At 38.7% G+C, this 22,111-nt stretch overlaps 2 protein-coding genes across 4 annotated transcripts in view; both read right to left on the minus strand.

Annotated features, from left to right (window-relative positions):
- Positions 1–3,699, minus strand: part of DNAH10 (dynein axonemal heavy chain 10) — a 57,664-nt gene extending 53,965 nt beyond the window's left edge. The window contains exons 1-4 of the mRNA XM_076352607.1: positions 3,459–3,699; positions 3,018–3,125; positions 1,324–1,469; positions 414–519 (exon numbers count right to left, since the gene is read on the minus strand). Of these exons, the coding sequence (XP_076208722.1) occupies positions 414–519; positions 1,324–1,469; positions 3,018–3,125; positions 3,459–3,699 (601 nt within the window). The remainder of the gene's footprint in view (positions 1–413; positions 520–1,323; positions 1,470–3,017; positions 3,126–3,458) is intronic.
- Positions 3,700–4,032: 333 nt separating this feature from the next.
- On the minus strand, positions 4,033–22,106 carry ATP6V0A2 (ATPase H+ transporting V0 subunit a2). Of its 3 annotated transcripts, none has more exons than XM_076352609.1 (20): positions 21,934–22,106; positions 20,449–20,527; positions 18,897–18,994; positions 18,404–18,541; positions 17,769–17,869; positions 16,891–17,017; positions 16,007–16,089; positions 15,570–15,663; positions 15,030–15,242; positions 14,231–14,381; positions 13,322–13,461; positions 12,168–12,325; positions 10,433–10,523; positions 10,017–10,135; positions 9,346–9,556; positions 8,674–8,793; positions 8,311–8,430; positions 6,965–7,082; positions 6,214–6,385; positions 4,033–5,285 (listed from the first exon to the last, which is right to left on the minus strand). In XM_076352609.1, the coding sequence occupies exons 1-20, from the start codon at positions 22,015–22,017 to the stop codon at positions 5,183–5,185; spliced, it is 2,520 nt and encodes an 839-aa protein (XP_076208724.1). In that variant the 5' UTR covers positions 22,018–22,106; the 3' UTR covers positions 4,033–5,182. The 3 variants fall into 3 exon arrangements, with proteins under 3 accessions (XP_076208724.1, XP_076208723.1, XP_076208725.1); XM_076352608.1 differs by having other exon boundaries at positions 21,901–22,106; XM_076352610.1 differs by lacking the exon at positions 21,934–22,106 and adding an exon at positions 21,279–21,609.
- Positions 22,107–22,111: the final 5 nt, after the last annotated feature.

Below are 22,111 nucleotides of genomic sequence, written 5' to 3' on the forward strand. Positions count from 1 at the left end.
TGTCAGAATGAAACATGCTGCTGTTGTGTGTCAGAATTTGAGTCAGGTCAGCAGGTCTGATATCCCAGTTGTGCTTATCACCACCTTATGGTCTAACTTTCATATACAGCTCCTCATCCTCAAAACACTTTACACAGTTCTAGCAGTTGTAGTAACTAAATCTTCTTAGTTCCCCTGAGTGCAGCATGAAAGCTTCATCTTTGCTGGTAAAATGCGGAAGATATGTAACTTTCCATAAATTTCATATGAAAAGCATTCCTGATTCCTAGTTCCACTCTGAGAGTATTCGTACCCAGTTAATTAAGCTGGATATGCACTATCCTGAACCCCAGTCACTATCACCTTTTCTGTGTGAAGTACTGTTTAAAGTAAAGACTGAAAACGCTGAGCCTGCAGTTGTTCAGGGCACATACCTTTGGTGTCTCTCAGAAAATACACAGTAAAATCTGACACAAATTCTTCAGGAATTTCATTAAGAGCCACATAGAAACACACTTTGTCAACTTTCCGTTCTTGTAGCTGAAATGGAAAATAGAAAGGAAGTATGACTATTACTGTTTGCTGCCATGTTTCTTAACAGCAAGAAAATGTTTGCCTGCTGTGAACAATAGGACAGAATCATTAGTTTAACTCCATTATCTTCACATTGCTGTCCAAGTAAATTACTGACATAAATGAAACGTTAAAAAATCAGTCAGCTAACAGTAACAATCATCAGCTTTGGAAACCATGTTGATTTCCAGACCAACAGGACTAAAAGCATTAGCGCTTGAAACATAAGAACCAGAAAGCACTTAAATGCCCGCCCCCCCATGCCTTTCTGAGAATGTGCAAGCACCTACTGCCCTTCCACCTGCATCTCAGTCGTAAAGCAAGTTTAGTTAGAAACCCCAGACTCCATCCTGACCATCTAATTAGGTAAAAGACTTGAGGTACAAAAGCCTTTGTTCACTGTTCCTTACATGCTCCTCCCATGGTGTCTTTAGCAATTATTCTAACTGCAACTTTTCTTTTGCAAGCAACTCTGGGAATAGCTAATGTGGCACCTGAGTAACTCACTGCTGCATTTCCTCACCAAAAATCATAGTGTTTTGCCAAGTAAATTACCTTTGCAATGTCTTGTCAGTCAATGTCAGAGGCTGTGGCAGACACCACAGGCCATTGGTTTTGAACAGAAATTCCTGTCCTTGTAAAATATTCTGTTCTGCTCCGAGTACTTGCTCTGCACTGTACCTCCTTAATTTGCCTACCAGTTTTACTGAAACGTGCATCAGAAAGCCAGCATCTTCATATCCACAAGAGAACAGAGTGAAATACGCCTACCTGCAGTGTGTGTTCCATACTGTCCATTGTAAATCTTTGCTCCAGTTTACTCAATTCAGACCCACTAGAGAGAGTTGATAGGTGACCTGACACACTTCCATTGTCTGTAGATTGCAGAGGGATTGTCTTGCTTTTCTGAGTCATCCCTAAGAAAGAATAACACAAGAGAACTCAATTAAAGAACAGGTATTCCATGCATATGAGATGGATCCTTCCAATTTTCTTCTCAAACTAAATGACGGAGCATTTTCTTACATCTTCAAGCATCACCTTTCAACAACCAGCCATCAAAACTTGGTGTTAATCATACATTTTCCCGTAGGACAGCACTATTGCTGAAGAACTGAATGCAAATACGCAAGTGACTACACTGCATTCCACAGGTAACTGGGCTTTATTTAGAATATCCTTACCAGCATTTTCCAACGCAATTGATCTTTTATGACAAAATAAGTAGATTAACACATTTCAAAATGAAACCACTTTGTAAAAGGAAATGCAAACAATTAAGGGTTTTGTCGTGCCAGATCTATGATGTGGAAAATGTTTATAGTTATGTCATGTCCAAGAAGTGATGGTGAAGACACTGTAATACAGGAACTGCATGAATTCCAGGGCCAGGCAAGAATTTCAAACTTTATTTTATGCTGTCTTTCAGAAGGTGCACCATGTCTTCTTCCCCTTTCAGCACAGGCTTCTGGACACTTAAAAGAAGTAGAAAAGGCATAGCTGCATCCCCAGCTGGAAAGGTCATGCCCCTTTGTGTGCTGATATTATTATCAAGCAATAATAATACTCCCTGTCTTACTGCTTTTAAGCGTTAACCTGCAGCATTGCAGCTGCCTCCATTCAGAGGTGCAGAGTGGGAAGCTGAATTGTATCATTCCTTTAGTCTACTTACACCCACACCAGGCTTCAGCACTTAATTTTCATGGTCCTATCTTCTTTGCACAGTATGAACAAAATTCTCTTATGGCTATAAAATACCAGGCCATGACTCTCTGCTGTTTCAGAAGCTTGTGGGAGTTACACAGATACTGACAGCAAAGAAGACGTGAATCTCTGAGCCATGGAAAATCATTGCTCTCTTCTGACACCCTTTCTATCACTTTTCCTTTATTTTTTTCAGATTTTTTGTGAAAGGCTTCTCTGCAATACTGTGGTTAAAGTACTGGACCAATCTTAACTCTTTACAGGACCACCACTTTTATCCTCAATAAACTGTATCAGAATAAAGAGAAGAGCTTGCAGCTCTTAAGACCAGGGGAATTAATTCATTCCTGCTAAAGGGAACACATTCGTTCTATTTAATAAAATTAACCTCTAAAAATCTGAAATTATAAAGCCAGTAAAAGATGTCACAAAGACTGGGTGGAAGATCTGTGTTTGTGGGTTGATTTTGTTCATCCCAGTCAGTCTCTTTCTTTCCATCTGTTTGGAAAAGATGAAAGAGCCAAACTAGGATAGGTTTCTTTCGAAGAAGCATCCTGAGGCAGAAGCTCTTGAGAAAACATTAATTAGCCACACTGCCCAGGACACTATCCACAAAATCAGATCTGCTTTCCTGGGAAAAAAGCTGTTGATGTTACAGATACTGCTAGATCTGCTTAAGAGAGCCGTGTTAGCTAGTCACATTTAGCCCCCATGGCAGTATGGCCTGCAACGACTACACTTTGGCCGCTCAAACCACCTACTTCCTTCCAAGGCCACAGAGGAGGCTGTTTCAGTCAACTGCTCAGCAAACAGGTTATCTGGGCCTCCCTTCTGCTGCTCATCTGCAAACTCGTCTGCGTCACCTGTGTCTGCACACACACAAAATGGGAGGAAAGCATGACATAACCACTCTGAAGTGGGGATGGCACAAAACCCACCAAGGCATAACCAGAGAGGAGAAAGGTCTGGAAATGGGTGGGATAGAAGGGGTTCAGGAGGACTGATGCAGCCCAAGGGATGGAGAGGCAGGGAAAGGGGCAAGGACAGGGGAAATGGGGCTAGGACTCAGCAGATAGGACAAATAGGGGCCCGAGGGAGGGGGAAACAGGGAGTTGGGAAGGGAAGGACAGAGTGAAGGGGCTCGGGGTCAGGCAGTGCCCAGGGGAGGGCTCAGCAGGCCGGGGCAGTGGGGGGGGCCTCACCCACTGCCTCCTCACCGTCCTCGCTGCGCCGCTCAGCCCGCAGCAGCAGCAGCAGCACCGGCCCTGCCTCACTCCCATTGTCCCTGTCATCGGTGCCACGGTCGAAAAAGAGCAGCACAGTCCGTGCCTCCTCGCCGTCGCCGCGGTTCAGCAGCTCCTCGAAAGGCGCCGGATCGGTCAGCCCCAGGACGGCGAGCACTCGGTCCCGCAGCCACTGAAGCCGCACATCGTCCAGGCTCATGGCGGCAACCCCCGGGGCCCGCCCGACGCCTCCCGGTGGTCACGGCAACGGGCCAGGGAGGAGCGACGGCCGCCGCCCGCCCAACGCCCGCCTCGCGCGGCCGCGTTCCCACCGCCCTTCTCGGGCGTTCTTTTACCTCAGCCCCGGCCGCCCCGCGGGCTCTGAGCCCGCCCCGGCGGGAAACAAGGGGAGCTCCTCAGCCAGAGGGGACGCGGGGGACCGAGGAGGGCTTCCCGCGTGGAGGGTACCGCAGCGGGCCGCAGGCCAAGGCCGTCCCCCTCCAGCGTTGCCAGGTGCAGGGACAGGGCTACGCGCAAACATAAGGGCCTGCTCTGAACAGCGCAAACGAGGTTTTATTCGGAATTAGTATGAAACAAGTGCAAAATTTAACTTATGCTGTTCTTATGGCACAGATGTTAAAAAATTCTGGTAATATCCCCATTTTCACACTATACAAAAAATAATACAAAACGACCCCTTTCCACCTATCATTCAGTATAAAATTTGGTTCAACAGCATCAGGTAAGTAACGCTGTATGTATGTCCTTAGAGCCAAACACAAATCGAGGCCCGTTCTTCATTCCCCGCGCAAAAGTTACTCCTAGGAGTAGAAACTCTGCACAGGACCACACTGTAAAAACAGAACCCGGGAGAAAAAATTCTCGTAGGCAGTTGGATTCTTTTATTTCAGTCCTCATCCAGACAGTGCGAGACTTTTTCTGAGGCTTTTACCCATCAACGTCACCACAGGTGAGGGGCTGTGCACAACTTGCTTTGCAGAACAGCACGTAGGGGAAAGTTCCTCACTACAGGGAAATAAGAGGGATAATATTTCCAAGTCTCCACTTCTAATCCTGCCTTCTTCCGTAACAGTAAGTATCACTGTGGCTTCTGAAAGATTGAAGTAATAACTCTGGGCAGAACAAACAGTTAACATTTTCGGTGCAATTTTAAATATGGCCAGAAAAGAGCACGTTGCATTGCTATGTATAAATTTATATTTCATAATCCTTCTGGAATAGATACTGAAAACATACATTGCTTCTGTTGCATTGCTGAATTGTTCCCAAAGTGCATGAGATGATAGCTGGCTTAAGTATGTGATTAGTAATGAATGTTTAATATGATGAAAAGTCTTTTAGATAACTTAAAAGTAACCATTCAAGAAAATAAACAGCCCCAACAAAGAAAAAAAATGCCTACACTGGTTTTAGGACAAGCAGTAACAACTTTTTTTTTTTAAAGGATAAAATTAATTTACAACATTAGTTTATCAAGAAAAATGTACATTTTATATCTATATACAAGATGTTCCAGATCTGCTATGTATTTCTATGGGAGGTATATATTACAGAATTATTTGGCTGCATTATAAGGCAATCAGTGAAAAACACTTTGTCCTACAGGAAGCCATTCATAGGTGAGATCCAATCACATGATTATTTGCAGACAATTCCAAACATTTCTGCTGACAGCAACCAACTTATGCCGTATTATCTTTATTAAAATGTAAAGAAATGTGCTTAAAAGAGAAAGGTGTAAACTTGTATCCTCCACCAGAGTAGAATTTGTTCTGAAATTCCACCCTGAAACGAGAGAAGGAAAAAAAAAAAAAAAACACAGAATCTGTATATTAATCCAAAATGACCAGTTGTCAAGGGATAGAACTGTGCAACACAAGAGGCTTAACAACAGCAATCCTAATGCTGTCACTTAGGCTTTCTGTGCAGCTATTTAACCTTCCTATCACAGTCCCAGGCAAATTTCATGTTTCTCAAGAGACCCAAGCACACTGACATTGTGCTGTAATGGCTCATTTCTCACTTCTGTCTTACTAATTTGTTTTCAGGTTAGTTGCAGTTAATTGTTTTGCAAATATACAATATTATGAGGACAATACTCTAATGCATATAGCTCTGCCTCATGTGTTTATATACTATATGTCCACCTTTTCTTATACTGTAAATTTCATCAGGTTTCAAACTAACTATTCTCTGAATCCACTCCAATGTGCAGAGCTCGTGATATTAAGACTAAGAAAGGATTAAAATACTTAAGGGTTGGCAGCCCCACTTTAGCAAAAGTTTTGCTCGCTAATATAAATGTTCTGTTGAACCGAATAAATAAAATAGACTGAAGCCATTCAGTGATATAACCAGACTGAAATTAAAAATCCTTATCCACGTTACTAATATTCTACAGTACAAAAAGCTGCAATACTATAAATCAAATGGACCCATAGTTTGTCAACTCTGAATGTGGTAGAGGTTAATACGCATCATAAGCCAATATAATATTTGAATTTACTGAAAATCTTCCAGAGGAACAATCACATTTGACTAACAAGCCATTTATTTAATGTGATTAGATAAATCTATTACAGTAGCATTAGGCTGTTGAATTTTACACTTTTCTTTTTAATAAGGCACCTAATATTTTGACACAAAAATTCCTCTTAAACAAGCCAGTATATGCTGAAGTGGTATAAAGAAAAAATGAAGAGTTAAAACTTACCAGTGAAGTCGTATAGCATGGAGAAAAGCAGAAAGCCCCTCCATGACCAAAAGAATAAAAACCGTTAGCACAGCAAAAAAGGCTAGAACAGGAACTAGCAGTAAGACACCATACGTTGTGTCCACGCGAAGACCCACCCTCATCACCATTTGCCACAGAACTTCTGATAACTCTATTAAAAAAAAAAAATTCATAATTAATGTTGATACTGCATACATTCACCCAGTGAGCTACTCTAACTGACCTGTATTCTAGTTTAAACAGTATTATAGGATCTGCTGAACATGGGAACTATAAGCAACGCCACCACCAGTTAGTTGCCCCCCTCTCCCTCCCCCCAAATACTTAAAGGTACATCTCAGTTTCAAAATAAGATCTACCGATGTCAACATTTTACACCATGACACTAAGACTTCAGCAAGTGCCTAAATACCTTCCAAACTGGTCAATCAATGGAAAATAGGAAATGGTACTGTGACTACTGATGCACTATGATGGGAGGTAACACCGTGCTCAGATAATCGGCCTCTTTACAATCAATGAAGAAAATACTAGATTCCAAACAATAAGTCACAATTTTAGTTTGGGGACTTTCCATAGATCATTATTAGTTTAAACAGGGATTCTTTTTAGATTAAGAAAAAGATAATTTCATAGTAGTATCACTTCAACAGGCCAGCCCCCCTCTAACCAGCATTAAAAATCCAGACAGATGGAAAAACAACAACCAACCAATAAAAAACCCACTTACGTGCATGAGCAAGACTTAATGCCCAGAGTCTCAGATACGAGGCTGTATTAGAAATACATCCTAGACAGTATTCAATGGTATGAATTGCTTGATTCATAAAAACATCTGCAAAATTAAGCTAAAATATAAAAATACATTTGTATCCATTTAAACAATGTAGTACAACATGAGAGAACAAAAATATTCATCTGCAAAGCTTAATATACATGGAAGAAAAATTCCATTAAAGGGTAATACATTGATTTCACATCAAGTAAAAAAAGATCTGCTATGTTTAAGATCCTTATTACAGAGACAACATTAAAAAAAAAAATCAGATGCTATAGTTTTCCAGTTAGTTTCCCTAATTACTTTGTTGATAGATAAAAATGAATGCAATTTATGTTTTCCACAAGGATTATGATCTAATACTTGAAAACTCTAAGTAGTAAAACCAGTCATGGCTCTAATTCCCATTCTATTGATGTTGTAAGTTTACAATGTCAATTTTTGCATCTTTAAGACCAGGATTAATTGTTAGTAATGCTAGTGATAGAAAAAGAACTACGTTAATACTGTGAACTCTAAATATACATGCTCGTTGCTAACAAAGAGTTCCAAGACTGATATTACTGCAAGTTTCAACACTTAACTTTGCATGGAACTATGACACAATTTATTTAAGCAAACAATTCTAGTATTTTCTATACATAAGCAGCAAGAGTCTACTACCCCAGTGAAGCAAGTACTATACATAGTCTGCACACTGGGAAACTGAAGCACCTTTTTGTCTTTCAATTCACATGAAATCAGTGGAATCAGACAAGACCTTTAAAAATTTGTCCAAACTAAACAGCAGCAATAGCTGGGGACGAGAAATGCAGCTCATGTCTCCCAACCCCCATTAGCAATAATCCTCATCACAGGATGTAATTTGCAGACATAAAAAGACTTTTGTCTGGATGAAAAGCCAAGATTAATTAACAGGAAGCTGGGCAGTCGTCCTCTTGCCTTGATTTTAAGAATCCATAAAACCATACAAGACCCAGGATTTTTATCCCACTCTTCAATTTAAGAAAAACTGTAGTCTTAGATGCAAAGTCTATAGATGCAAATAAAGCACTCTCCTGTTCTCCACTAGAGATAGATTGTGATTTACTGTAGCAATCTGAATATACCGAGAAATAATCATAAAATAGCAACAAATAAAAATAAGTAAATCGCATTCAGGCATCGAGGTCTTTGTAAAGGTTCAGCTCATTTTCTTGAAAACTTCCCGGGACTCAGTGTACAGGTTATCTTCTTGATCTTCCACTTCTGATTTGCTTTTAAGGACATACAAACTAGAGATTAAGTAAAAACATTACCTCCTCTCCGTCCCCCTCTCTGTGCCCACTGTCTGAATGACTGCTTCCTTCTTCTACATCATGAGATCTCAGCAGAGAAAGTTCTTCTTCACTTTCTTTTCGAATTAGCTTGTAGCCACTCTGCAAAATGGAAACACATTGTGTCTTTAAGTGGACTGCCAGTGTCAATTTTAAAGTTTATTTAAAGTAGTCACAGGCAAAGGCAAAAAGAGAGCTAGAGGAAAAAAGCACTATTATGTGTTACAGTCAAAAACTTTCCAAGTTGAGTAGAAATATCTACTAAGGACATTACTCTATATGCAATACACCACCAGCTGAATTCTCCTATACTGAAGAAATGTGCAAGTGTCTCTCAGTACTTACCCTGTACATTCTAATGCCTCGGCCTCCACTGTGCAACCAATATAAATAAAGTGGTTTACCAAAAAGCATTACAGGAACAGAAAGAAAAGCAATACTAAGTAAAAACCTCTGTAGCGCAACCTGTTTGGAGCAGAAAGAAAAAAAAATGAGATTAGATCACAAAATCAAAAGTAGGAAAAGCCTTCCCATTTTCCTTTAAAGGCCTGTTTAAGCATAAGAAAAGTACTACTGATTTCAGTGGGCACATACTCCAAATTGAACGTGCCCATAAGTATTTTACTTAATCAGGCCCTTAAATTGGGTTACAGACATCCAGCATCTTCAGGACTGGGTTCTAGATTAAGGCATTACTGATACTCAGTTTAGTAAGATTATTTACAGCACATAGAAAAGCATCAAAATTACAAGCATGAGACACTGTTCTCTAGCCTTAATTTTAACCTGGGAGATTTTGTTCTAGAAACAGGTATTTTCACAAATCACTACGTAAAATCTTACAACCAATTAAAGAGCAAATATGTTATTTAATCATAACGTTTATTCAATCTCCCCTTAGTCTGATACATTCCCCTTCCTAGGGGAACACTCAGCCATCAGCCTTTCATGACTGGTAAAGTGTTACCTGCATAGGGAACAACAGGATCTTCAGAAGCTTCTAAGAACGCTACTAACCTGTCCGGTGTAGAAGACCTCTGTTTCACCACCAGGAAACAGGAACATGTTAATAAATTGAATCAGAATACTAGGAGCAGATGTAGAGTCCTCTGCAGAATACGCTAACCATTTAAAGAAGATCATAAACACAAGGTAGCCAAAGATGCACATCATGAATAAAAGTTCAGGAAGAAAAACCAAATAAATATTATACTTCTTCTTGAAATGCCTAGAAGATAAAAATGGGAAAAAAAAAGAAAAGTTTTACAGAGAAAAATCAAGATAAATACATGGCCCAAACATGGTTTCAATAAAACAGAACAGTACCCAGCACTTTTAAAGAGCAAGACTGAAATTAAATCCAGAACCAATTTCTTCATATTCAGCGAAATTTTAATCAGATATTTCAGTGGAAATCAAGACCATAAGAGGCATGTATTTCTATTTTGCAACAAGTGAAATAAAATCTTGTATTAATCGGTCTTCATATTTTTGGCATAATACTGATCCATCATCTTATGTATGTGACGGAAGACCTCTCTTAAAAAAAAAAAGTAAGAACAGTTTTCACAATACTATTATTCTGTTTTTAAAAAATTGTTCCAGTTTCCCTTACCAGATTAACTGTTATAATTCAAGACTTGAAAAAAAACTGTAACATCAATATTATCTTAACTTCTTGTACTTACAAGTGGTTAAATACCCCCAATACAACTCCAAACGTCATGTGAGTTACTCCAAAAATCACAGACATTTTCATTTTGAAAGAATTTAAAAAACTGAGACGGTTGCTTGCCAAATTCCAGATCTGAAGAAGAGAAGACAAAATCAGCATTAAAGAACAGTGTAACGGAAGAAATAAAACAGTATCTTTTCCCTGTTGGAGACCAGAATTCTACCTCAAACGGGGATCATAACTGAAATTTGAGTTTCATGAAAACAGGTAAATCTTTGACTCGTTAAGGGAAAAGCTCTTTTTGAATGGAGAATGCAAGCAGAAATGTATTTTTTCCACAGTATGTTTATCTTCCTAATGCACATACCAAAATCTAATTTACAAATGACTGATCATCACAAATGGATAATTTAAAAGCATAAAACTAACCGGATCAATTCCAAAGGGATAAGCTCCATTGTATACACCAGTAACATTTGGATCCAGTGTTAAAAATTGATTAGACTTGAGATCCTCAAGACTGCAGAGAAAGAAAAACACAATCAGATCTGACATTGTTTAAACATAGTGACAACATATGCTTTCAGTTCTGCAGGACACTACTCCTGCTTTCCTTTATATGACTAGCTCACCCACTGCCAGTCTTTAAAAGAAGAAGAAAAGGATTTCTAAGCACAAAAGGCCTGGCTAATAAAAACAATAGCAAAATAAAAAAAGTTCTAGAAACTCACAATCTGGCCTTAATTCGCACTAACTGCCTTTGAAAGGAGAGTTTCTGGATTTTGTTCCTCATTCCCCTAGAATGGAAAGTTTCGTATAAAAAGCTCACATTTTGCTTTTATATAAAAATCACTAACAAACACCCAAAGAATAATTGGTATCTTTTTTCCCTTTTGCATTTGGATGAGTTTCCACTCTAACTTCATATAGCTTTTAATTAACAAAGCACTCACAATCTGTTCACATTTTAACCAAAGCCAGTGGTTTTGACTCTACTATTTCAAGCCACTTTCTGGTTTTGAGACAAAATGAGATGCAAGCTGTGAACATTTAAATACCAAAGGGCCATGACACCTCAAAACAATGAGGTTATCCCACTTTGTGAAAAAGTAGGTCTGATAATTCACATACCTACTTTTTTCTTCTATCAAGAAAAGCTGTGCAAAGACTAACGATTGCTAGGTAATTCATTTATTTCATTAATTGTTAATTTCTTTACAGTAGATGCTAATGCTGCTTGGCTACTCATGCCAGAAGCATGACTAGGACAAACTTCTCCAAAACTAGCCCTGTGTTTTCTATTCCTCTCAAAATCTGATATAGATATAGATATTCAGAAACCTCCCCTGGAAAACATAGTAACTGGAGACAAATTAAAACCATTAGCATAAAGACAAAACATAACATAGGAGGCAGTGCGTTTTATGCATAAAAAGAATACACGACAAGACAAAGTCCTGGTGCCTCCTGTTAGGATTTTACAATACTACTGAAGTCTCCAGCCATTCATAAGAACACCTTTGTGAGACCACAAAAAAAGGTGCAAAACACACCTAAGAAGGTTTAGAGACTGAATAAACCCTAAAAATATCACCTTATAAAATTAGGTGCAAGTTCTTACTACCAATAAAACGATACTATGCCAGTTGCAGTTTTTAATCACTGAAAGTTATTAGCTAGCATATAGCATTAGGGTTTTGCAACAGAATTTGTTCCAGGAGAAGACTGATTGTCACCTATACCAAATTATAATATTCTAGAAAATGTTCCAGGTGACTGAGGACATGTAAATCCAGTAAAGCAGCACTGATAAATACAAGATTAATCTGATAGATTGACTGAATTAAATATAATCAAATTCTAATAGTGGTTTTGCAAGACATTGTGTTCTCTGTGGACTTCCCAATTTAAGATAATAAACGGTTCGATTTTTTTTGTTTTTAAATAACTATTACTGCCTTTTTTATTTTAAGCATAGACGTATCACTTAGCCCTTAGCGCACTAGCACTTACTACCTTAACAACTAAATTTTGCTACATTTCACTACATTTACTTACTACCCTCAATAAAAGGACGGTTAAAATGGGTGAGCAAAAGGGTTGAACTGTTACAGGAAGTACATTTTTGTTTTAATGGTATAGCAAACAGAGGTGTGCTACTCACCGCCAAACCTTCTGTTCAAACATTGCTGAAACATTCCATCCAGAACCAAATATATTTAACGACTTTGAAAAACAGTCATTATAGATCAATCCAGTGTATACAGAAAACAAACCCATTAATAAAATAACATATCGGCCTTCAAATAGCATTTTCATTATCTGTAAGTATTGGAAAAAAGAAAAAAATAGAGAACATCATCTGCTATGTGAACAATCATTATCTACACATTTCTAAGAGAAACACATTTCTGGCAATACCAAGACTTCTAAAAACTAAAAATTCTTGTGAATAGTCATTAAGGAATATGAAGAAACCTACGGCCAACCAAGATGTAACACAGAGAATTTTGCTTTAAGCATGTGAATATGCAGTTTACAAATGGCAGTCACCAAATGGGTGCAGTTCATCTCCCCACATTCACAGCTTTATGTCAAGTGATTTATATGCAAAGGTTTATATGCATTAGGAAACAGAGCTAGCGGCAAGTATATTCTGAAAGACAATTGTGGTTTAAATTGAATGCAGAGATTTGAAGTCCCCATGCAAGCTCCCATGACACAGACTGAGACTTTTCTCATTGGCATCGTTACACTAACGAATAGTCTTTTTAAACCACGTTTTCTTCCCGGGACTAGTTTTCAAGAAGTTAGTCATTTGCAGCTATTCTTAATTAAACATAATTCTAATGAGAGATGCACGTGTTCCTACATTCCAACCCCGTATTAAAAAATGAGTTAAAATTAAGTTTAATACATTTCAAACTACAACTCCTTTTCAGAAACCATAAAAGATGACGGAATTTGAAAAATCATTTTCTCCTAACGTTAGTCACTGTAACCACATTCTGTAAAACACACACATCACTAAGTAGCCCTAGCAGAAGGAAAGACAAGCCCAACAGTATCAACTAATTTTTGTCAGTCTTTCATTCCAACTTGATTATTTCTGCCCTTTCAAAAAAAGTGAATAGTTTGTTAAGATATCACATTAATATCAAGGAATATGGCAACTTTAAATACAGGCAATCCCGAAACAAAGGAAAAAAACTCCAGTCTAATACATGTGCAATAAATAGTACTTTTCAGAAACATAGTAATTATTCAATTGAAGTTATCTTGCTGGATGGGGAGTAAATTATTTGTAATTCCTTTTACCTCATCTTGTGATCTTTGTAATCTAGGGTGGTTTTCATATAGTATTGTCAGGAGTGCAAATATGAACATTAGTAGACCATGCCCAAAGTCTCCAAACATAACCGCAAACAAGAAAGGAAAAGTGATGATGGTATAGAGAGCTGAAATGACAACATCACAGATTTCAAGCACACAGCACAATAGATGATGTTGCTATCCGAATTATACCTAAGCAATTCAACTACTTTAACTTCTCAAACAATTTTCAGCTTTAAGTTTGAAAGACATTTCACCCCCTGCTAATAGACCTTTCCCCCCACTATAAATTTAACTCAGTTTAAAGCTTGCTTATGTATATCCCTTAGTAATGACAACTCTGCAGTTGAGCATTAGCTGACAATTCTGAGGATAATAATATGAGCCCGGGAAATAAAACCCAAACAAACAGTTCTTCCTCCGTGGCTATTTTGGCTCTGTACTATAGTGTGCATTCTCCTGTACAGCATGACATAGTCAACATAGCTGCAAAAATACATAAGGACATTAAACTAACTGGGCTATACAACAAGCTGGATTTTTTCAAGTGATGAGCTCCATGCTTCAGTAATATCAATAGCCATTACCAAAGTTTTCTTTTTTCCCCTAAATATCTTACCTTATCCAAGGTAAAGCATATAAAGAAACATTATACAGCTATTATCAGTATCTTTAATGCTAAAATAACTCAGCAAAATCAAATCCCATCTTACTGCTTGGAGCACCATCTGTACTTTTGATGACCTACTGAAATTTTAAAACAGCTACTAATAAGCAGCGTGGTGGTCACCGTTTTGCCTTTACTAGTGTCCAATTCAGCAAGGTATTTAAACACATAACAAGGCAAGCAGTAACAACAGCACAGCTCGCAGTTTGGATTTCAGAAGGACCAACCTGGATTAACTTCTCCATAGTTTCCAACTCCATAAGCATCAACAATGTTTTGGAACCCTGAGGTGAATTTATTGGTACGTATCAAAGTTGGAGGAGGTTGTGTTGTTGGGATGGTATTCATGAATGAAGAAATTGTAGCTCCACTCTTCCTCTAATTGCAGACAGAAAGAAGATACATTTATATAAGAACTCAGTTGATACTTAATCTAATCAAAGTGAAAAAATTTCCATCAGCAGTTTCACTGATCCTGAAACATCCCTAAATTAAGCCCGAAACTTAACATTTATCCATTTCTGCTTGCTTTAAAAAAAACCCACAAATTACATTAATCTATTCCTCTAAAAACACTAATTATGTACAGTATTCTAATCCTTATTTTATACGAAATACCACATGAGAATCATGAATCAATATTATAAAACAAAGATTTGTTACTAAAAATTCCCTCTTGTAAAACAAAAAGATGGAGCCGTGCTCAACACAACTAACACAAGGAAATTAGCACCTTCTACTTGACTGCGAACAGCATTGTGAGCCTAGTCAGACTTGGGTCCACCACAGAAGTTCTCATTCAAGGAAAAAAACTAACCAAACAAAAAAAACCCAAAACAAACAAAAAACCCCCACAACACTAAATAAAGGCTCTGCTTATAAAGAAATGGTTTGATATGAGTTCATAGAGACGCAGACTTGCCTGTGCCTACTTTTAGCCTATTTTAAATAATTATTTTCTTTCCTTATCTGTATAGTAAGTTCAAGACAAAAGTTTTAACATCAGTGAGCATTCAGCTGACTTACTGAACCTTCCTCCAACGCATGGCGCAAATTTTGCAGATCAGCCACCGGACACCAAACCTCAGCGATTAAACATTTATTTGTGACATCAAAACTGCACAGGTTGAGTACATGATAAATGGCTTTCATCTTTTTCACTTGGATAACCCATGTATAGATGGATTCAGATGCTTTACACAAGACTTGGCATAAGTAATCCTCAGTTTTATGCAGCACCTTTGTCCAAGAAAAAAACAAAAAGATTTCATTGAAAATGTAACAGTGGTTACGTTAACCACAGTAAGAGCAGCTATTATTTGTCCAATGCTGGATCACATTTGTAGGAGGCCACACTAACCACTGCTTAAAACAGAAGGCAATGCCAAGTGCCCTGAAGTTTAATAGATACATGCAACACGAGACCAGGGACATGACGTACAATCATGTTCAGATCCAAAGCTGTACGTATTTTAGAAACATATTCATGTATTTAATGTTGTGATTCATCAAATTATTTCCTATGGTGTAATAACTACAGCAAAGGGAATACTGTTATTTACTCACAGTATGAAGATCCTGAATACGAACATTTAGTCCTTCAACAACTGCCTTGCGCTCCTCCATGGTATTTGGATAGGGATACACATGACAGTGATAGCTACAGAAAAACAGAAGTTTGTGTTAAATAACCAAACTAAAACAAGTCACCCAACCCCATGCCCTAGTCAAACCTGCAACACACCATTTAATAACCACAGAACAGATTCAACTGAGAGAGTCAGTATTTTGCCTGTACTTAATAAGGACTGCAGATAAAATGATTCATACATTTATTTGTATATTGCATAATTATAAACCTAGATGCAAGGGGGTGAGGAACAAATTTAACTTCAAAAACCTTGCCTAAAAATCAACACTTACAAGGAAGGGGAGCAGGGGGAAAACTAACAAGAAAATAACCCAGGTATAAAGAAACCATACATATTAGTTTTACTTCTTACCAATCACAAATCTTCTTAACTTTCTGGCCAATTTGTTCACCCCAATAGGACACTAAAAAAACAAACCATTTTGTGGTTTCGCCCTAAAAAAAAAAAAAAAGTTAAGTTGAAGTTTGGTTTTAACCAACAACTCCACTGTGATATAATTATAGAGCAAAATAACAAGTTCAAATAATTAGAAAAGGCTGTTAGTAGCATTAAGCTTCCACCATTTTAGTGAAGATCAAAAAATAAAATCCAAGCGTGCCAACATCTGTCTTCTTTTTGGTATATTAGAGAAAAACAGAAAAAGCTGTCAGGGAAAATTAAAGAGACATTATATCTTACCATCTCAGAATTATTATTAACAAAAAAAGTCTTAAAAAATTAAAATGTTCCAAATTAGAATTGAAGCAAAATTTAAAAGTGACAGATTAGGCAGCCATAATTGCTGATTTACAAAAAGTGAATTTTATAAGTTCAGAGAAAAAACTTCATAGAAGACCAGCTGTACTCCAGACTTTTTTTCCATAACTGCTGAATTAACAAATAAAATGACTATTAAAAGGTAACGCACTGTACAGACCTAGTTAATAAATATCCAAGCAGCCATTTATGCCACATATTTTGATCAAGGTAGCCAATCATAAAGTCACTACTATTCCACAATAAAGTTCTGCACTCACCAAGCTGAACCATGATAAATTAATTGCCACTCCTATAGTTATGGTGGCATCAAGACCTCTAATTTTAAAGTCTTACAAGTTCTAATACTTTAAAATAGTTTTCCCTCCGAGGACACTGGGAAATCATTTACATTCATTGCAGGAGACCTGAGCAGCAATTCTTCCTAGTCTTATGGAAAGCACAAACAAAATAAACTGATAGTTACAACGTTTACTCACTGTATCTGGATCTTCCAGACATTCATCCAACTCTGCATAGGTAAGAATAGTATATCCTTTACAGACTCTCCACAGCATTTTTTCAAATGCTTCAACTTTTGCTATGTGAACTAACCCAGATATGAATCTATAGAAAAAGAAAAATTTGAAAAATCGGCTAAAATCCACAAGAAAAATTAAAAACTCAGAGTACACCATCACTCGGGATCACATAGTCACAATAATTTAACGTCTGCCATCTCTAGAGAAGGAAGCGTCACCCTAAACAGGAAGTAACTAGTATATAAAGTAGACTCAATTTCTATTTGGAAAACAAACAGACTGCAGGCCTGAGCACACAACTAGAATTAAATCCGACATCGTTTCTGTCTGTGATAGTAAGGTTCTTAATTTTTTCTTGGTAAAATGGTGGATAAAAAAAGAGATTTTTTTTCTCTCAGAATGGTGTTATAGAGAGCAGTATCCATACGTCATTTTAAAGGCAAGTAGGCACTACCATTATAATGTTACATTTACAACTGACACTGCCAAGTGATTAAAACACTGTGTGTTTATCCTAGAAAAACAGAGTGGAAGAAAGTACTGATTTAGAGCATTTAGAGATTTTCCTTAACATACATACTTGGTTTGATGGAAGTTTTGTGACAGTTTTTTTGGTGCTGTCCTACTTCTCTCTTCAAATAATCCAATTTTGTTACAAAGGTACATTTGGGCCAGACCCCGACCCTGTCTAAAACTGTTTGGCTCGCCTGAAATCACTACAGTCACACTACATCCCATCTTTTAAGAAAACAGCCCATGATTTACAGCAGCGCATCAAGCAGTTCTGAAACAGCACACACTGAGAACCTGCCGTGCGTGGACTGAACCATACCTACCCCAGCTTGGCACCCAGTCTGTGCATACAGTTGTAATCCACTAATGGCTCGTTTTCCACAGATGGAAATTCTTCATAATTTGCATGTAAATGGGATTCATACTAGCAAATAAAAGAAAGATCATTCATAGCTTTCAGAAAAAAAAAAAAATTCATTTATTTATTATTCGGAAGAAGAAAAGCTAATTAAGTAAATTATTTCAACAAAAATATAAAACCCTTTCCTGGGTTCAATTCAGACAACAGAAAGATCCTGGGATCTCAAGTGCACTCCTCTTAGCAATTATAGTCAGTGTTGCAAAGGTTACATGGTAAATTTCTTAGCGCAACTTACGCATCAAAATAACACAAATACGCCTTCATTTTCAGTTGGCATCAGCAGTAACATTCAAACAATTCAACAGAGAAATCACAAAGCTCCTCCAAGTTCAGGGCTGCATTTTGCTATGTATATGAACGCAGCCTAGCACAAGAGGTTGCCAGCCAGGTTCTCTGGGTACTGATCACAAACAACAACGAACAACGTACAGTGCCGTAAAGCCCGACACCAAGTCACGCACTTAACTAGAACTACTAACAGCACGCAACAAAAACGCCACGTGACACACAATCCTCGCCAAACAACATAAGCAGTACCTCAGCTGTTCTCCTGACAAATCTCTGCGTGACCTCTAACATGCATGTGTATTCTGTCAGTTCAAGCAGGTTTTTCCTCAACTTTTCTTTGTTTTTATTTACTTCCCTTAATTCTGTCTCCAGTTTCTGCAACTGTTCCTAAGACATGGACAAAAAACGACACAGAATCAGTTACACTGTTTTGGAAATCAGGGGAGGATGAATTTTAAGCACATGTTAATTAGCTGCAATGATGGGAGTTTCCCAATTTCTTAATTAACTTAAGCTCCATAGGTTTTATTCCTCAGTCTGCCAAAGATAGTCTGCCTCAGTCTTTGAAGTAACACTGGCAGAAAGAAAAAAAAAATGGACAAAAACAAAAGCAAAAGCTTCTGCTCCCCCTGCCACACCCCTACAACTTAAGTCATAAGTAATAAGATAGCAAGTAATTAAGTTTGAAATAAAGTTCCAAGATCCAGAGCTACACCTTTGGCATCTGTGGTGTGGAAGTTACCTGGATTTCTAAAATGTGTTTCAGCAAGGGGGCAGGAGGAGCAACATCTCCTTCAGGAAGTGGAATATCCGCTTTTTTAATTTCTTGTACTAAATACCCTGGAGTGAGAAGAAAAACAAAATCATAAAGGAAACGGTATTGCCTTATGCTTCCTAGAATGCTGCATAGTTGACCTTCAGCTGTTACTGATGGTGCTGATCACACTGTGGCATCAGGCCCTAGCTGTTTTATTCATTTATTTTAGCAACAACACACACACTAGGGTCTTCAAAAAGAATGCAAGGAAAGGGTGAAGACTAGTCCCTCCAGGGAGGAAAAAGAGGGGCTTATGGAGTGCTAGAAATAAAATACACAGAACGTTTCTGTCTTGGAAGTTTGCGAAAGTAAGCTATCTTCAGAGTCCTCTGACTGAAATTTTCCAACCACAAGTACTTTTTAAGAAGCTTTTAACATTCCATAGTATCTCTCTGATGCTGTAAGATATCATTTTCTGCTAATCATGCCACCTGCCAAAAACTGACGATCTGCTCATTGACCCATGTTTGGAATAAAGAGCGTTCAAAGAAGTCGGCTTAAGCAACCTCGATGACAAATGCAACTCACACTGGGCAGGGAGATTGCCAAAATAGCTACGGGGATGGTTTGGCATGACCAGCACATGCCTCTGATGAGAGATTCCAATAAAAAGAATCCTTCAACGGTAACTTTTCTTTGGGACACATTGAAGAAATTTGCATCTTGGTTGCAATGCTCTACATACTCTTCTCTATTCATTAACCACTACGTGAATACAATTATTAATAACGAGGTATTTTTGAGGGCGCTTGGAAGTTCAACAGATTGAGTTACGTAACATGAAAAACAGAGTTTATCTTATAGTCAAGGAAATATCCAGGGTAAAGCTTCCATTTTCCTAGCAGAGTTTTAAGCAGTCAATACTGAAATTCTCTCAACTATTTATCAGCAACACATTAGCAACTCTTCACCTCTGAGCTTAAAAAAACCCAACCTATATTTAGCACATACATGTTGTAGTGTAAGTAAATTTTACAGCTCACAAAACCGAGAAACTGAGGTCAGTGGTAAAACACTGGAACAGGTTGCCCAGAGAGGTTGTGGAGTCTCTGTATTAAAAATCCCACTAGCCACAGTCCTGGACAACCGGCTCTAGCTGCCCCTGCTTGAGCTGGAGGTTGACTAGGTGATCTCAAGAGGTCCCTTCCAACCTAAACGACTCTGTGACACGCTCAAAACTGCTGCAGCATATCAACCCAAATTAAGGAATATATTTGTATGTTCTGACCCAATTCAGTGCTATAGTCAAGTCACCTCTGGCTCCAAAAACCTACATAAAGACTCTACATATGAGTGTATGTATGTGTATTTTTTCATACATATGAAAATTTTATAAGATTCTACAGCATTCAGATCATACAAGAGTGGGAAGATTAGAAAAAACTGTAGCTGAAACCTCCACTGTAGTTCCACTCTCGCGATGTAAACTTTAATAATGCCGCAGATGAGAAAGGGCAGACGTGAAAGTAAAGCTCACCAAGTATTCTTTCCATTTCTTCACACTTCTTTACTTCATTCACAAATTTTCTCTGAAATACACTTACATTTGGGTTAAGCTGAAGGAGAAGAACAAAATGCTTATTAGGTATTTAAAACAGCAACCACCCCTAAAAAACCACAGCTATTTCTGTGACTTCACGTAGACAATTTTGCACGTATTCTACGTGCTCTCTTTCTACAAAGTGCTTTTCAGCTAAGAAGGTATGAAAACCTAAAAGGATTAAAAAGTCTTCAAATAGCAAGGCTGGTTTTATTAAAGTGGAATTATCAATGCCTTTTGCTAGTTTTGCTCAAATAACAAAATAACTAGATCTACTGGAGAAACCATTCCTAATCTGATTTCTAGAGTTTTAAAATACTGCTTAACAACTTCAAATTAACAAACCAACCTTTCTACAAGCAAATTTTTGCGATGGATTTCCACAGAATCTACTTGAAATGTTAAGTTTCGAAAGAATCTTTTTACATACATCCCTGTATTACGAGTGTGCAATGTCTCTGACTACTTATTCAGCTTTTACATCAGACCCACTACTATGTTATTTCTGGAATAAATGGCGTGTCAGATACCTGGAATGGCATCAACATATTAAACATAACAGCCATGTAATGATTCTTACAGATTTGCGTCCTCCTACCTGCCATATTTACTAACTAGGTGTTAATTTAAGTTCTCCCAGCTTTCCTTGCAAAGATTTTTCAACCTACATTTCTGAAGAATACTTGGAAGAAATTCCAAAGTCTCAGTCAGCAAGCAAAGATCATATAATTACGATGAGACAATGCAGAAACAAGGTTAATTATTACCCGACCCAATTTTATGTTAGTCAGGCATGTAGTTTCCTCCAAGGTGAATTACTCCTCCAGGAACAGACATGTTTTACAAACAGCAGGCTGCGATGTTGAAGAAATAAGCCTACAGAACAGCTAAGATGTTTCTATCGATCTGTCAACGGGGTGGACACATCCGATAGCCGTGCACATGCACTCAGACTAAAGTCAGTGTGGCTTCAGGTAGGTAATGGGCTCTCCCACGGGATCCTACTGCAAAAAAACCCCAAGTTTAAACTACTTCTGTGAGAGAGGTAGGATACAGTCATCCCAAAACGCACCCCCCCCCCCGGAGTCGCGCGGCGGCTGGGGCTCTACATTTGACTTTCCATCACCCAGTCTCGCTTTCAGGCAAATGCGATATAGCTGTCAGCCATACATCTGCAAGTCAGAGTCGGGGAAAGAAGGAAGAGAAGCGGTCTTGGAGTCTTTTAGATCGCACCATCGGAATGAAACTGCACCTTCCCGACGGCAACTACTCTGCCCGGCTCGGCTTTCCCCGCGTCGCCCACCCGCCGGGCCCCCCCGGGGTCCTTCTACCTCCCCCATTCTCCCAGAAGGCCCCGCCGGGCGCCCGGGCCCCGTCGCCGCTACTCACGTCTCGGAACTCGGCCAGGCCACGCTCGCCCACCTCGCTGAGGCACTCGTAGGCCGAGCCGCTCTGGAGGAAAAGCTGCGCCAGGCACATCGGCTCGCCGCGGAACAGCGAGCCCATGGCGGGCCGCGGGGCGGAGGGGAGCGGAGGGGCTCAGCGAGGCGGGCGCCGAGGCGGCGCGGCGACACGTCCGGCGGGAGCCCGCGGTTCGGCG

This window comes from Aptenodytes patagonicus, chromosome 15 (genome assembly GCF_965638725.1).
Source record: "Aptenodytes patagonicus chromosome 15, bAptPat1.pri.cur, whole genome shotgun sequence".
Classification (NCBI taxonomy): Eukaryota; Metazoa; Chordata; class Aves; order Sphenisciformes; family Spheniscidae; genus Aptenodytes; species Aptenodytes patagonicus.

Coding starts and splice junctions, on each gene's coding strand:
- ATP6V0A2 (XM_076352608.1), bottom strand. CDS start 22,017: ATGGGCTCGCTGTTCCGCGGCGAGCCGATGTGCCTGGCGCAGCTTTTC. Junction 15,664..16,006: donor GTTAAGAAGATTTGTGATTG/GTAAGAAGTAAA, acceptor GTTTTTCTGTAG/CTATCACTGTCATGTGTATC. Junction 8,431..8,673: donor GAGGCATTAGAATGTACAGG/GTAAGTACTGAG, acceptor TCCATTTTGCAG/AGTGGCTACAAGCTAATTCG.